This window comes from Ixodes scapularis, unplaced genomic scaffold (assembly GCF_016920785.2).
Source record: "Ixodes scapularis isolate PalLabHiFi unplaced genomic scaffold, ASM1692078v2 PGA_scaffold9__187_contigs__length_104089568, whole genome shotgun sequence".
Lineage (NCBI taxonomy): Eukaryota > Metazoa > Arthropoda > Arachnida > Ixodida > Ixodidae > Ixodes > Ixodes scapularis.
The window spans coordinates 56,176,837-56,192,898 of record NW_024609884.1 but is presented as its reverse complement, the minus strand read 5'-3'; the positions used below and the strand labels follow the sequence as shown (position 1 = coordinate 56,192,898).

General features: G+C 44.7%; 1 protein-coding gene across 1 annotated transcript in view; it reads right to left on the bottom strand.

The window, feature by feature from the left end:
* Window positions 1-16,062, bottom strand: part of LOC8035715 (triple functional domain protein) — a 259,166-nt gene that overhangs the window by 17,766 nt on the left and 225,338 nt on the right. Inside the window, exon 59 of the mRNA XM_042287363.1 lies at window positions 3,504-3,673. Coding sequence (XP_042143297.1) covers window positions 3,504-3,673 — 170 coding nt within the window. The remainder of the gene's footprint in view (window positions 1-3,503; window positions 3,674-16,062) is intronic.

The window sequence follows — 16,062 nt, the reverse complement described above, 5'->3', positions numbered from 1 at the left end:
GAAGGAAGAAAACGCAAAAAATCAAGAAAGCCTTGGGTTACACGCGAACTCTACAAACGGATAGCAGCGCGCGATAAAATGTTTGCCAAATTTATCAAAACTAAGGATAAGAGTTCACAAAGCGACTATAAAAAATATAGGAACAAACTTGCACTGGATATTAAAAAAAGCAAAAATAACATTTTATCAACATAAATTTTCAGAAATTTATAGGAACCCTACTAAAATTTGGAACGCTATGGACAAAATAATGTCAATAATTCATGTTGCTACACCAGATGAGTTGGAAATTGACGGTTACACATACGCCGGGAGCTTGTTGGCGAACAAGTTTAATGAATATTTCTTGTCGTCTAGTGCCAGCGAATTGCCGGAAGAATTTTCGAATTATCATTGCACCGACCAGCCGCATATGACAAAGTCAATTTTTCTTCGTCCCACTGATGAATGAGAAATACGTAGCATAATAATGTCGTTTAAAAATAGTTGAGCGTGCGGTGATGATGGTAATCAGGTTATCCCAATTAAGGTTATAATAGACTTAGTGTTACTCCCTTTAATTTATATCTAAAATCAGATTATTGTTTCGGGTACTTTTCCAGATAAAATGAAAATTGCAAAAGTCTGCATTATCTAGACCTATATCTGTATTCCCTCTTTTTTCAAAAGTTACGGGAAAAGTTATTAACTCAAGATTGTATAACGACTGTGCGAGCAATAAACTGATAACTGATCACCAGTTTGGTTTTCAGAAGGAAAAATCAACTGAATCTGCCCTGATACAGATTAAAGGCAAAATAATTTCAAATATAGAAAACAATGATTATACAATTGGAATCTTCTTAGATTTTAAGAAGGCGTTTGATTCAATTAGGCACCCAATTCTATTACAAAAATTGGAGTCATTTGGAATCAGAGGGAATGCGCTGGAAATAATTCGTAGTTATTTATCTTCCCGATTTCAGTATACAACATTACATGGTTTTAAGTCAGAGTTGGCACCCATTAGATTCGGTGTTCCACAAGGCTCTATTCTTGGGCCTTTATTATTTATTTTATATATAAAGGACATTGTGACTGCATGTACCTCAATTACGCGATATTATTTTATATGCTGATGATTCGAACGTCTTTTTTTCAAGCAGAGACCTGCTTCGCCTCGAACAAGTCTCCAATAACTGGCTAGAAAATTTGTCTGTGTGATTAAAATGTAATCCATTGCTTCTAAACGCTGGTAAAACAATATATATTATTTTTAGATCAAACAATAAACCAGTTTTCTACAACTTAAATATTTGTTTTGAAGGATTAAAAATTGAGCGCGTTAGAACAAACAAATTTTAGGTGTCTTGCCTGAAGAAACCCTCAGTTGGACTCCCCATATTTAGAAAATGAGAATCTGTATATCAAGAGCAATAGGGTCATTAAATAAACTCCGGAAATATTTACCTAAATGGTTAAAGTTACAACTACACTATACACTTATTTATTCACGAGTGCAATATTGTATATTATTATGGGGTACAACTACAAAAACAAATATCAGCAAATTACTAATATTGAAAAAAGGTCGTTCGATTTATTTGGAAACCTTCAGAAATATGATCACTCAATGGCCACTTTTTCAGGAGTATAAGATATTGACTGTAGAGCAAATTATGACCCTAAATATATCAATCAATATTTTTAAGAAGATCAGACAGAATCAATTACTATTTTATACCACGTATCCAAAAAAAAAAAAAAAAAACCTGGAAACTACAGCCTACGATGTAGTCGTTTTGTAAAAACCAAAGCTCGTACAAATTATGGCTTCCAGCAACTTTCATATATAATTCCAGACACACTGAATACACACCCCACCATAGCTCAAATGGTGCAAAACAATGGTTCCTTTCGGACATTCAAAGATAACCTTGTAGCATATATTTTAAGTCTCTCATTATCTGCAGTTCGTATCCCGGCTTTTGAGTTGCATTCATTTATATTTTCTACATGTGCCCGTTGGCAATATAATTCATCTCAGTTTTTTTGTTTTGTGCCGAGTGCTGTAAAAAAACTAGGGCTGGGGTCCCGTCAGAAGACAAGTTTGTCTTCTTTTATTCCAGCCCCCAGACTTCTCTTTCGTCTAAAATAAAGACCCCCCCCCCCCACACACACACCCGCACCCACACCCACACACACACACACACACACACACACACACACACACACACACACACACACACACACACACACACACACACACACACACACACACACATATTTCTTCTCGATCTGAGGTAAGACAACTTTTATTGCCGGGCTAAAGTAATGAGGCAGTGCTTCGCGGACCCCCATTTGAGAACCACTGGACTAGTGGATAATGATGTCGGCAAAGTGATATTAAAGAAAGCACGTTTGGCGCTTTGTATAGCAAATTTGTACTCCAGAAGAGCGTCGTGATGGGCTGACCAGCGATCTGGTTTATTAGAGGACTTATAGCGGCCCTAAACAAACGTTTTTTTTATTATTATTCATCGGAAAGCCGCTTGAGTTAGACGTCGAACCAAAAGGAATGAGTGTAGGACGCTATCGATCGAAGTGGAATGTATGTATCCCCGAGTGATTTAAAATACTTTTTAAAAGGTTCCATTTTTTTAACTGATCGTTGTGAAAGAGTTGATGCAGCCATCTATAAAGAGAGCGAGTTCATTGTTAATGGCGTCAAAATCCACTTTCTTATGATCACGAATGAATTTGATCCTTTCGAGGGAGTAACTACAGGTAAATTTAAGGTGATGTGTAACGTACAATGATCTCTGGGCTCAGGAAGACGAGAAATTTCACAAACAAGATCGGGTGAGGGAGTTAACACTAGGTCAAGCAAACTGGCAGTTGTGGTTGTAACACGCGTTGGCTTTGTGACAAGCTGAGTTAGGTTGAAATCAACCTAACCCAATTGATTAGGTTGAAATCAAAATAATCGATTGGGGGCAACAGAGGGACACACACCAGTCCACACAATGCTAGGATAGTTAAAATCTCCGAAGACAAAAACGGAAGCCTGGTTAACATCAAATTAAGAACGTCGCGTAGCTCATTGGGGAAGGTAGCAGAATAATTGGGCGGTCTATTACAAACACACACACACAAAAAAAAACTATACGTTTATAGCTTGCACTAACGCATACACAAAGGAACTCAAGATTAGTTGAAATGTTCACACAGAAAGATGCCATGTTCTCAGATACAGCAATTAACGCACCTCCACCGGATCTGAATTCCCCATCATAGCGATACACATTGAAACGCTTACCACACGCAAAAAAAATCGCTGTCACGTATTTTAGGAGAGAGCCACGGTTCTGTGAGAATAACTAAATCAGCAGATTCTAAAACGACGTTAAGTGCGTCACGGTTTTTTATGACACTCCACATATTAGTAAAAATAACAGCGAACAATAGCTTCACCATGAAATGTGTGATTTGCGTAAAGAGTCCCTCTATGACTCAGGACTTACCAGAGGTCGGCCCTTGTAGTGACTGACCCTTGTTTTATGATCTCAGGAGCGGAAAATTCAGGGTTCCCAACCAAAGCCACCTTGCATGGAGCAGCCAAGACCCTTCGAGCATCACCAAAGTCGATTAGCTTGAGTACTTCACTGCATTCTTCCACTAGCAAATTTTCTGGCTGGGATGTAACAAGAATAGAGTTTTGAGTTAGGAGAGCGAAATACGCACAGTCTGTTTTGAGATTAAACAGCTTGTTTACTAAGATTTCTTAATGAGCTTACGAAATTATTTTTTTTTTTTTGTAATTTCGCTAAATACTACTCAGAATCACTCCCTACGCTTAATAACCGAATAAACGCCTCAGTTTTCTTTCTAAGCGAGGGCCGTCGGCAAATAAATTCGAGAAATATGGGCATCGTTCATTTCGTCAACTTGGAGCCAGGACAAGCGGCCACGTGGCCTGGTGCCTATCCTATAAATGACGCCAACGTTAATCATAGCCACGCGCTGGGGTTGGCGAAGTAGAAAGCGCGTGCTGAGCTCCAGGCATTGTTCGGCTATTCTCATCACAGCAGTGGTTGGACAAGAGCCACTCCGAGTGTCCACCGAGGCATTCATTGTTACGAACCGAAGTCGAGGGCTCACGAAGTTCTCGTGTCCAATCCAAGAGCCGCGATCGACTGTGATTTCGATGATTCACGGTGATTTCGATCCCAGAATTACGTCATCAAGCTTTGTGAAGGCAAGACTGGAACAAATAGTCCCCTTTTATCCTCGCGATTTCACCGCGACAAAGAAGCTTCTAAATCAGCGTCGATCTGAGCGAGTATACTCGGGCCAGACTATAGGACCAGTACGCCTCTGCAAAGACATGAACATTCCAACCCGATATCGCTTCATGGCCCCTTTAAAGGGCCACTGACAACTCCAAGGTCGCTATTTTTTTTTTTACCGTCTCAAACGCTTCGAAAGCGCGTGGTAAAACACACACACACGCACACACCAAATAAATTTATCGCGAAAAAAATAATTTGGCGCGCGAAAGAGCTCGTCAAAATTTGTGTCCTCCTCTCGCAAATTCGAGCTCCTCATCGCTTCTTTTTCTGGTGAAGTAATTGGCGAAAGCATTTTTGATAACGCCAAGAGGTGTCGCAAGTTGCATGTCTGTCATCATTATTATTGTCATTTATGAAATACTTTTTTTGTACGACGCTTGTAAAGGTACTACAATGCTGACTTCGAAAAATAAAAATCAGAGACCGTTAATGACGAAACATCGGCCGTTTCCCAGCTTTTGCTTCATGCTTTCTACATGGCGACACCTGGCGGCTGTGCTGAGGGCGTAGGGCGACTCCCCTTGATTTTTGTTTTTGAAAAAAAAAGAAAAACAACAACAACAATGCAGTCCTATTAAGCTTCCCCTAGGAAGACCAAACGTCAAATATTGCGACCTAGTTCTGTCTAGTTTGGTTCGGCAAACATTGGAACGCGCCAAGTTGCCGAAATCAGCCGACTCTAGCGGGCGCATTGAGGCGTTATCAACCGCGTAGACAAGGCTACTGTGTCGGCCTAGCCAAAATTGAGCTAAACGTCATCAACGTTGCTACTTTTTGTTGGTTTTTGCTTCTCCGGGCAAGCGCAACAGGTGACGTGAGCAGCGTGGGTCTCCTCTCGACGCCCGGCAGTGTCCACGTGCACGTGGACACCGCCAATCATGATTGGCGTAACGGGCCTCTGCAGCGCGCTTAGCGCGAGACTGGTGCGCGTCAAAAGTGTCCGATCCGACGTCGGATATTAAGGACTAGTCCAGAGATGGCAAAATTACTTTTCAAAAATAATTAAATTACATCACTCATTACTTTCCTCAGAAATACGCAAACTAATCTAATTACATTACAAATTAGCGCAGACAAAAAGTAATTGCATTACGTTAAAAGTACTTTTGAAAAGTCATAAAATTACTTTGAAATTACGTTCCAATTTTTTCCAGGCAGTTATTCATGCCCGTGACGATGGAAGTGTTAGACATAATGTAGAGCTTCTTAAAATATGACTAAAAGAGACAGCTCAACGGTTTCGCTGTTCATTCACGGTGAAGCTGATATCGGATAATGGCTGATGTGTTCCGTCCTCCTGATTTTGGATAAGTTGTCCGCTTCGGTTGCTCGGGCCATTGCAGCTCGTTTTTACATGAAGTCGTAACGTCCGTTGCGAGATGTGCTAAACTTGAGTGGCGTTTGGCGAACGGGATCCATCGTTCCCGAATTCATTTTGCAGGCGGTTGAGGAAATGCCTAAAACTTGTATCTTCTGACTGATCGACGCATTCCCGAACATTCTCCTCGAGGAGTATTGTTCCATAACACCAGAAGAGCGCGAACTATCGCGCGTTGTCACGCAAGGGGGCGGCATGTTTTCTGTGGAGAAACGGCACTAGAGGGGGTGGCAGGCGTCTCCTGAACGAGCCAGCGGCTATATCTGCGCATTGTAAGGTGCTTTGCTCCATTTTTTGCCGTTACCGACAATATTTTGTACACCCCTAAGCTAACAGTGCGGTGCTCGTCGCACCAGTGAACCGCACCCTTTCATCACCTGGCTTTGCTCTCTGTGAGTGGGTATTGGTGGGGGAGTGATCAAGCGGCGAAAGATCGAAGCCCGACTGCTGAAACGAGCATGCTGCTTCCATCGCACTGTCAACTTAGGGGAGAACAAAGCATACAAGCAGTGGCGTACCAACTTGTTTTTGAGTGGGGGGGGGGGGGGGGGGGGGGCAGACCAACTCTCCTCCCCCCCTCCCCCCCCCCCCCGGGTCGCATATTTTTACTAGTAATTGGCCGTACTTTTGCCAAATCGAAAATTCTGTGCCGAATCTTGGGATTCGGCGGAGTCTCACTTTTGCCGAACTTTTCTAAAGATTCGGCAACATACACTGTTACCAAACTTACCGCTAAGATTTAGTTGTTTTTTTTTTCTCACAAAAAGTTTTTTTTCTTAGCTTAAATACAACATGTAGTGCCTACCGACACAGTTATTACTAAATAAGGTGATATACTGCAAGATAATTGTATCGGTGTCACTTTTGTGTGTTTACTTGCAATTTTAGTGTCTGCTTCCAGAAACTGGCGTGACAACCGGAGGTTGGGTAGTAACGGGCGCAGTCACGAATCACGCTACGAGTGTTTTGATTTTGAGACTTCATCAACGCACGCCTGCAAGTGTGTTTACATTGTTAAAATAAAGGCAATCACTGCGTTCTTACTTTCTCTGGGAGTCGCCGTTTCGTACGCGAAAACGAATGCAACGGTTGCTGAGCCTTCTCCATAAGAGATAATAATATTATTGTAAATATGCATGTCTTCCGGTTTGAGTCACTTGACGTTAGCTTTGCATGAAAGTATGGGTTCTATATTCGCAACGTGCCGTTTTTAACCTTTCAAATTTCAGTTTCTGGTGTTAGGACACACACGGACGTTTAGGAAGATGGGGAGAGTTAGGAATGTCGGATGTGCAACGTCGAGCATGATAGTGCTGTGTTTAGTTTTATGCAGACGCATGGAAAATCGCGAAATAACGGGAACTAAAAAGCAATATTGTTCTGTTTTGGCACAAACTACTTGTGAGCCGAAAATAGGATTGTTATAATAATAATAATAATAATAATAATAATAATAATAATTTTATTTGCACATACTGGAAGGGGCACATATGGTGTGCGGAGCTAGGCAGATAGCCTGAAAACCCTTACGCAGAGTCCCTGCCAGCCCGCCGCCTCATGTGAAAAAAACAAAACCGATATATATCTGTACAGAATATACACACTACAGAAAGTGTGTAAAAGGGAAAGAAAAGAAGGGGAAAACATGTATCACATTATGTCGAGGATGCCAGCTGCATCCCATGCATTCTGGCAAGCTCTCGTGACTCTGCCCGTTTGACGACAGTGGGCTGCGAACAGTGGGCTGTGTTACACCGAGGTATTTATAATTTGTAACCTTTTTCAAGACTATACCCGCTTATTTCGTAGTTGTTGGTAATCGTCGCTTTTTTTGTAGAAAAAGTAAGAAATTTAGTTTTCGAGATATTGATGGTCATTTGCCATTTCTCACACCATGATGATAGACAATCTAGATCACGCTGCAGGGTGAGGCTGTCGTCTGTTGAGACGATACGCCTATATATTACGCAATCATCCGCAATAAGTCTGACTTTTGAACAAATGGAGTTGGGAAGATCATTTACATAAACTAAGAAAAGCAGCGGACCAAGGACCGATCCCTGAGGAACTCCACATTTTACTGAAACGCGAGAAGAGACGTTACATACTGAAACGGATTAAGTTCTAAGGTAGAGAAATTCCCTGTTCCAGTTACCACGAGACTGGTGAATATTTAAAGTTTCAATTTTTGTAATAGGCGCTGGTGCAAAACTCGGTCAAACGCCTTTGTGAAATCGACGAAAATAGCGTCCGTCTTCACCCGTGAGTGAATGTTCTTATGTATATCGGTAATGAATTCAAATAGTTGAGTTTCGGAAGATCGTTCTTTTTGGAAACCGTGCTTGTACGGGAAAAAAAAAGAGTTAGAATCTAAAAGGTAATTAGCGAGGTAGGTGTAGATCACATGTTCCAGAAGTTTGCAGGGTATGCTTGTTAGAGAAATCGGACAGTAGTTATTAGCGAGCGAAACGTCTCCAGACCTAAAGACCGGAATAACTTTTGCGTGTTTCCAGACTTTAAGTAAAAATTCTTGATCTAAGCTCTGTTGAAACAAAAGCTGGAACAAATCACTGAAATATGGCAGAGTAAGTTTTTGTTGTTTAGGCGTAATACTGTCAGACTATAGAAGAGTGAGCGAGGTTGAGGATGAGCTGGCTAATCCCGTTAAACTCAACGTTTATTCGATCTAAAAAAAAAAAATCGATCGATCTTCACGAATCAGTTAATCCGGCGTGAGCGCCGTTGCCAGGGTTTGTATCGCCTGCGCGTTAAAAATATGCCTCCGCGGGTCGGGGGGTGGTGTCCTTGGTATTCCTGGGTGCCGCCGGCCAGTGTTTGCCCTGCCCAGTGGCGGCTGTTTCAGGGTGGGAGGGGAGGGGGAAAAAAACACCATGCCTTGCCCCCCCCCCCCCCACTCTGAGAACTATGGGGGGGGGGGGGCGGGGGGCAAGCGCTCCCCTTGCCCCCCGGTTGGTACACCCATGCATACAAGTAGCATCTTAACCCACGAAGGACAGGGCCACTCACGGGAAGTTCTGGATTCTTGGCAACAGATTTAAGATTAACTCTTGACTCCTCGTCGCAGGTTTCAAAATGTGTTGTTCTTAGTGACGTTCCCTCCACAGTGTAGCCTGGAACAGTCCGCGATGACTTGGCACAGTGAATGCGCCTTGACTGGAGTTTCGTTGACCGTGGCCTTTCAGTATGCCTTCACTCGAAAGCTTTTCTTCATCCCTTTCGCCTTTCGACCCCACCTTTGTGTGTGTGTGTCTCTCTCTCGATTCGCCTCATAATTTGTTCTCTGATGGCCTAGAACAAAAGTAATTACGAAAGTAAGAGTAATTTCCTCAAAATTACTGCCTGAAAGCAACGCATTGCATTTTTAAATCACCAGTACAGATAAGTAATTCATTACATTACTTATTACAGAAAATTATGTAATTTAATTACAATAAGGTCATTACTGCCTTCTCTGGTTTGGTCACACCAAAGCGTCGGACTTCGGGCTCCGTCCGGCTCCGGCACGGCCTTGGGAGCCGTCCGGCCGTCCCGCCGTCTCCTACGTCACAGCTGCCGTCGTTGTCTCGCCGTTTGTGACTACTGTCTTTCGGAATTTCGTTCATACTACGTGCGCAGACTGGTGCCGCAGTTTTGCGGACGTCGTCGGATATCGTAGGCACCAAAACGTGGTTAAGACTGTGGTTCAGACGACACTTGTGCCTTGCACAGAGAGAGAGAGATTTTGGGGGTTTATGGCGCAATAGCTACGAGGCCATCTGCGCCAAACTAATTGTAAGGATCTTTGTACTAAAGGAAGGGTTTCACAAAAGTATGACCAAAAGGCTAGAGTCGGTGTAAAAGGCCAGTACTACTAAGGAATTCTATTACTCTTTCAAAAGGGACTAGAGGATTCTCTCCCACAAGGAAAGCAGGATGAAATGGGATATGATATTGAAAAAATTCAGGGAAATGAATGCGGCGTTTGGGCTGAAGGCCGGGACACAACCACAAGATATGTAAAACAGTGAGCCTGTCACCACACTGATCACACACGGGTGGATCTTCTCCCGAAAGCAGATACCTATGAGTTATAAATGAGTGCCCAATTCTCAGGCGGCACAACAATGTTTCATGAAGTCGGCTCTTGCATGAAGAGCTTTCCCAAACTCCCAATGCAGGTTTGGTAACATGGAGCTTGTTATCACACTCCATGTCCCATTCCAATTGCCAAGAATGAAGAATCGAGGACTTCACCAGGGGCTTAATATCTTGATAGGGTAAACAGGACAGTGATTGTCGAAGGTTCACAGCAGATCCTGCAAGCTTGTCGGCTTCTTCATTGCCTTGAATGCCAATATGACTAGGTACCCAACAAAATTTTATATTTTGACCCTCATGCAAAGCAGAGTTAAGTTTATATCGAATTTGTTGTACAAGCATATTTTTAGTATCTTTAAGAGAGCAAATTGCAAGAATCACACTTTGAGAGTCAACAAACAGGACCACCCTCAGTATTTTCTTACTGATAATATAGTCAATCGCCATTGATACCGCATAGAGCTCCGCAGTAAAAATGCTGGCAATGCAATCAACTCGTTGAACCTTGGAGAAGCTTTGAGAGTATACAGCACAACCAACGAAAGATGAAGTCTTGGCGCCATCTGTATAAACATGAAGATAACCATCATACTTATTTTGCAGTTCAGCAAACTCTTGCTTAATTACAGCATGGGAAATGCCGTGCTTGTTGAACTTTGCGAGAGACCAGTCGGATTCAACTCGCTGTGTTTTCCAAGGTGGAATACCGTTGACTTTCCGAACGAGGACGACCTGGTCCAGAGAAAGGTCCAGCGAGGAGCGAAGATGTTCAATGCGGAAGCTTAACGGTCTTACAATGCTTGATTTATTTTCAAAAAGGCGATAGAACCTTGACCTTGTGAGGGAAGAGTAAGTTGGATGCTGAGGGTCGGCCAGAATCTTGTAAGCATATGTTAGACTAAGATATGTACGTCGTTTGTTCAGGGACAGCTCATTGGATTCTGCATACAAACTGAGGACGGGCGACGTCCGGAAAGCTCCTGTTGCCAGTCGCAAGCCGAGATGGTGAACTGAGTCCAACATCTTAAGGGCAGAGGGCCGAGCCGACCCATACACTACTGCACCATAGTCAAGGCGGGATAGTACAAGGGCATTGTATAGCTGCAGGATACATTTTCTATCGGACCCCCAAGACTTGTGAGATAAAACTTTCAGGAGGTTTGTCGACTGAAGGCATTTTTGCTTCAGCGATTTAAGGTGGGAAATAAAATTAAGCTTTCTATCAAATATCACACCAAGAAATTTGTGCTCTTTCCTAACAGGTATAGGAGTTCCATGCAATTCCAGGGATGGATCCAAAGAGAGCCCACGTCGCAAAGAAAAGGGAACACAGACCGTTTTTGAAGCAGAGAACTTGAACCCATTTTCGTCGGCCCACTTGGACAGTTTCTTTATGGCTAACTGCAACTGGCGCTCACAACTAGAAAGGTTACAAGACGATGATGAAATCTGTATATCATCAGCATAAAGAGAATATGAAATAGAGGGTGGCAGCAGTTGTGCGAGTGAATTCATTGTTAGCAAAAACAAAGTAACACTTAAAACACCCCCTTGAGGGACTCCGTTTTCTTGAACAAAGGAATCAGATAGGGCTGAGCCGAGACGAACTTGGAAAGTCCTGTCTGTCAGATATTCTTTTATGCTTCGCAGGATACGGCCCCGGATATTACAGGCATACAGGTTTCGGAGGATCCCATACCTCCACGCTGTGTCGTATGCCCTTTCCAAGTCGAAAAAAACCGCAACACAGTGCTGCCTGTTTACAAATGCCTCACGTATCACAGTCTCCAGGCGAACTAAGTGGTCAAGGGTAGATCGACCTTGGCGAAATCCACATTGATTGTTATCAAATACCCTCTGGCTTTCTAACATGTAGACTAGTCGCCTGTTTATAAGCCTTTCATATGTTTTCCCAAGGCAGCTTGTTAGTGCAATGGGGCGGTAGCTTGATGGCTGTGAGGGGTCTTTGCTAGGCTTTAGGAGGGGGATGATATGTGCGTGTTTCCAAGCCCGAGGGAAACATGCCTTTTCCCACAAAAGATTAAAAAACAGGAGAAGGTTTTCAAGGGATTCTGGAGAAAGGCGGCGCAGCATTTCATAATGAATTCCATCAGGACCAGGGGCAGAAAGCTTTGTCACATTAAGAGCCATCTCAAGCTCGCATCGCGTAAATGGTTGGTTATAGGATGCTGAATTTCCTCCTGAGATGACAAGCTTTTGTCGTTCCACACGAGCTTTTAACTGTCCGAAAGTAACACTGTAGTTGGCCGAACTAGATGAATTATAAAAATGTTCCCCGAGTATGTTGCCAATATCTTTTAGTGATAAAGAAGGGGCATTAAACGTTGGAATGGCAAAGCACCTGTAATCCCCATTTACTTTCCTGTATCTGTCCCAGGCCTCTTTGGCTGGAACAAAGCTGGTTAAAGAAGAGAGATACTTCATCCACGACTTCCGCTTTGCCTGCTTCCTAGTCCAACGAGCCTTGGCTTTTCGTCGCTTGAACTCAACAAGGTTGCTTGAAGTGGGGTATCTGCGAAATCTGCCCCACGCCCTATTTTGGTCCGCCCGGGTTGTGGCACACTCCTTATTCCACCAAGGTTTACATTTTTTGGGTATATTACCAGATGTCTGTGGAATGGACTGCTGAGCAGCCTTTAGTATCTGCTCAGTAACATAAAGTGTAGCGTTCTCAGGGGACATAGACGAAAGAAGCGAAGGATCTAAAGTGGAGTGAAGATTAAAAAGCGCCCAGTCTGCCTTGTCTAACTTCCACCTAGGGACCCGCTTTAAAAGATTAGGCAATGGAACGGTACTCTCTAAAACAACTGGATAATGATCACTTCCAAAAGGGTTATGAAGAACCTTCCAAGAGAAGCAAGGAAGTAATGAAGGTGAAGCAATAGAAAGATCAATGGATGTGAATGAATTGTGTGCCGCACTAAAAAAGGTTGGCTCTCTCCCGTTAAGAAGGCACAGCCCCGAAGACAATAAAAGACGTTCAATCACACCACCACGGGAGTCTTGACGGGTACTACCCCACATAGGATGATGGGCGTTAAAATCACCCAAAATTAAAAAAAGGTTGCGGGAGCTGTCCTATAAGTCCCTGCAGCTCTTGAAGGTTTAAAGGAATGTTAGGTGGTAAGTATAAAGAAACAATTGTTACAAGGCGGTCCAGAAGGAGACGTACTGCAACAGCTTCCAGCGGCGTGCAGAGCGGAACTTGAGAGCAAGCAACTCCACTCTGCACGACCACTGCAACACCACCAGAAGGGGTGGAAGAGGGGCGATCTTTTCTAAAAACCTGATGATGTCTTAAAATATTAAAGGAATCAGTGTGAAGATGGGTTTCTTGCAAGGCGAGAGCGATGGGCCGAAGCTGATCCATGAAATAGTTCACATCATCAATATTTCTTAAAATACCGCGACAGTTCCATTGCATAAAATGTAACTTAGTCATCTATAAAAGGTATGTAAATAAGCTACTGAAAAAATAAACCTAATAAAATGAGTAAGATTGTAGAGTCAACATAAACTAGGTGGAAGACATTGGGATCATCATTTGGGCGGGACTACAGGCTTCTTATTCTTTTTATGTTTACTGGAGGGCGTTTCCCACTCCATATTGTCCTGGTCGGACCCAGGAGTGGACAGATTGTCAGCGTCCGTCAACATCTCCACCTCCTGAGAGGTATCCGTCGTTTTCTGAGCAGCACTTGTCCGGCCAGGTGTCCGGGGGGGGCAAACCCCGGCCACGACCGGCTGGGGGGGTTGCAGACGAGCTGGGCGACGAGTCGTCTGAGCTCGTCCGGTCCCCTCCTTTCACGGGAGCTGCATGGGCACCATGCTGCTCCTTCGGTAGGGGGGCCCTCTCTAGCGAGCAAGAGCGAGAAGTTCGCTCCGTCTCCCCAGGGGGGGACCTACGAGAGGGGGCAGGCGCGGCTGTTGCCGGCCTGTCCTTGGAAAGAGGAGCAGCACGCGTGCTACCGCCAGGGACTGGAGGAAGCAGCTGCTGCCCCTGTCGGGGAGCTGGGGCCCTGAAGTCGGCCGCCAGGATCTCGGGAGAGACCTGAGTGGCCCTCGACTCCGAGCGTGGTGCAGGGCCCCTGCGCACCACCTCGGCAAAACTCCCCTTTGATAAAAAGGAGAACCGCTTCTTGGCTTCTGGGTACGGTATGTTTTCTTGTGCTTTGATGGTAAGGATGTCCTTTTCTAACTTCCAAGAGGGACATGCCCGATAATAAGCAGGATGTGGTCCACCGCAATTAGCGCAGTGGGCCACAGCCGCCTCGCAAGTATCGGAAACATGACCTTGACTACCGCACTTCGCACACGTCTCCTTCCCACGACAGCTGCGTGTTCCATGACCAAAACGCTGGCAACGGAAGCACCGCTGGGGGTTGGGGACGTACGGGCGGATGCGGCAGTTCAAGTATCCTGCCTTGATTGTCTCAGGGAGGGTGTGTCTTCCAAAAGTCAGAATGACATGTCTCGAAGGAATTTCTTCGCCATCTTTCCTAAACATGATGCGTTTTACGGCGACGACACCAGCACCTTGGAGTCCCTCGAGGAGTTCTTCCTCACTGGTGTGCAAGAAGTCGTCCTCAGAGAGGACTCCACGGACAGTATTTAGTGTGCGATGAGGGCTCACCGACACCTTCACATCAACGATGGTAGTCAGTCTGAGGAGTGCGTCACTTTGTTTCTTTGTGTTCACTTCCACAAGAAGGTCTCCAGTGTGCTGTTTTTTAGCCTTGTAGGAAAACCCTACAAGGTTTTCTAGCACCTTTGCTACAATAAAAGGTGAGATCTTTGAAACAGGTTTTTGTTCATCCAGCGAATGAACTATGAAAAACTTAGCAAAAGTTTCTACTTCACATTCTTTGTCGATGGTTTTTTGTTCAGGGCAGCGCCTTTTAAGGGCGTGTCCTGAACGGGGTTTGGAGGGGTGGGGCGCCATAAGAGGGCAAAGAGTGTTCAGAATCCGCGGTGCACCGCCCACCACCGAGCCCAACAAGGGGTTAGGTAACGCACCATAACAAGATGGGCTTGGCTGGAGACGTTACGCTAACAATGCTGCCGGGAAACTATACCCAAGTGTGGGTCAAGACAGAGGTCCATTGCCACCCAAGGTTAGCCCGTGCCGCCAAAGAGGGGTGAAAAAGGAGCAAAAGAAATGAGAAGGAAGTAAAAGAAACAGGAAAGGTAAAAGCGAAAGATCGGAGGGGATAGTAGAAGAAAAGGCGACTAGACTGAATCATCCTGGTCGGGCCTTACCAGGACTCCCGTCTACGAGAAGCGGGGGCCGAAGTGGTGTATTGCCTCACCCGGGGGGCCCCGAAGGGTCCAAACCTACCCCGGGCTCGGCTCAACCACCTGGATGCCCTTTTCCCCGGACACGGGAAAGCCACGCACAGCCATACGTGGGCGGGCGAACCCGCATGGCTCGGGGTCCGTGGAGACGCCACTCTCCAAACACCTGCTTTCACAGGTGCCCCATGCGGGGGTGCCTTGCACAGGCCCGCCCCAACGGTGGCCCGTCCCAATCACGCCCGTCTTCGCGCAGGGGATCACGTGACCACTCGCACCGCGTGGTAGCCGTGTCTTTGGCGGCCCAAGGCCAATGTTGCCCGACGGAGTCGAAGTTTCCGTTTCGCTTTGTGCTCATTTTTAAACTAAAATTTCATAAAATATATCACATTTTTCGCGAAGCAAATGACGTAGTGCCTTTGATTAGTTCTTTTGAATGTATGGGCTTCCCCTTTGGGGGGTACCACGTAACAGAAATGGCAGTAATGACATTACTGTAATAAAATTACTGTAATTAAGTTACTTTTTGCTGTGGTGAGTAATGTAATTAATGACTTTTCTATACTGGTAATTTAGTAATGTAATGCATTGTAATGTAATGAAATAATAATTCCTTTTTTCCGATGCCCATCTGAGAACAAAATCTGTGACGCGGGAGTCGAGAGCGAGACGAACACACAAAGGTGGGGTCGAAAGGTGAGCGGATGAAGAAAAGCTTTTGAGAGAAGCCATAGCTGGAAGGCCACGGTTCACGAAACACTAGTTAAGACGGATTCACGGCGCCAAGTCATCGGGGACTTTTCCACGCTGTGGAGGGCGCGTCACTAAGAGGATCAACACATTTTAAAACCTGTGACGAGGAGTCAGGAGTTCATCTTAAACCTCTTGCCAAGGATCCAATCTTCTCGTGAGTCGCTTTGTCTTCGTTGGTGAATATGCTTT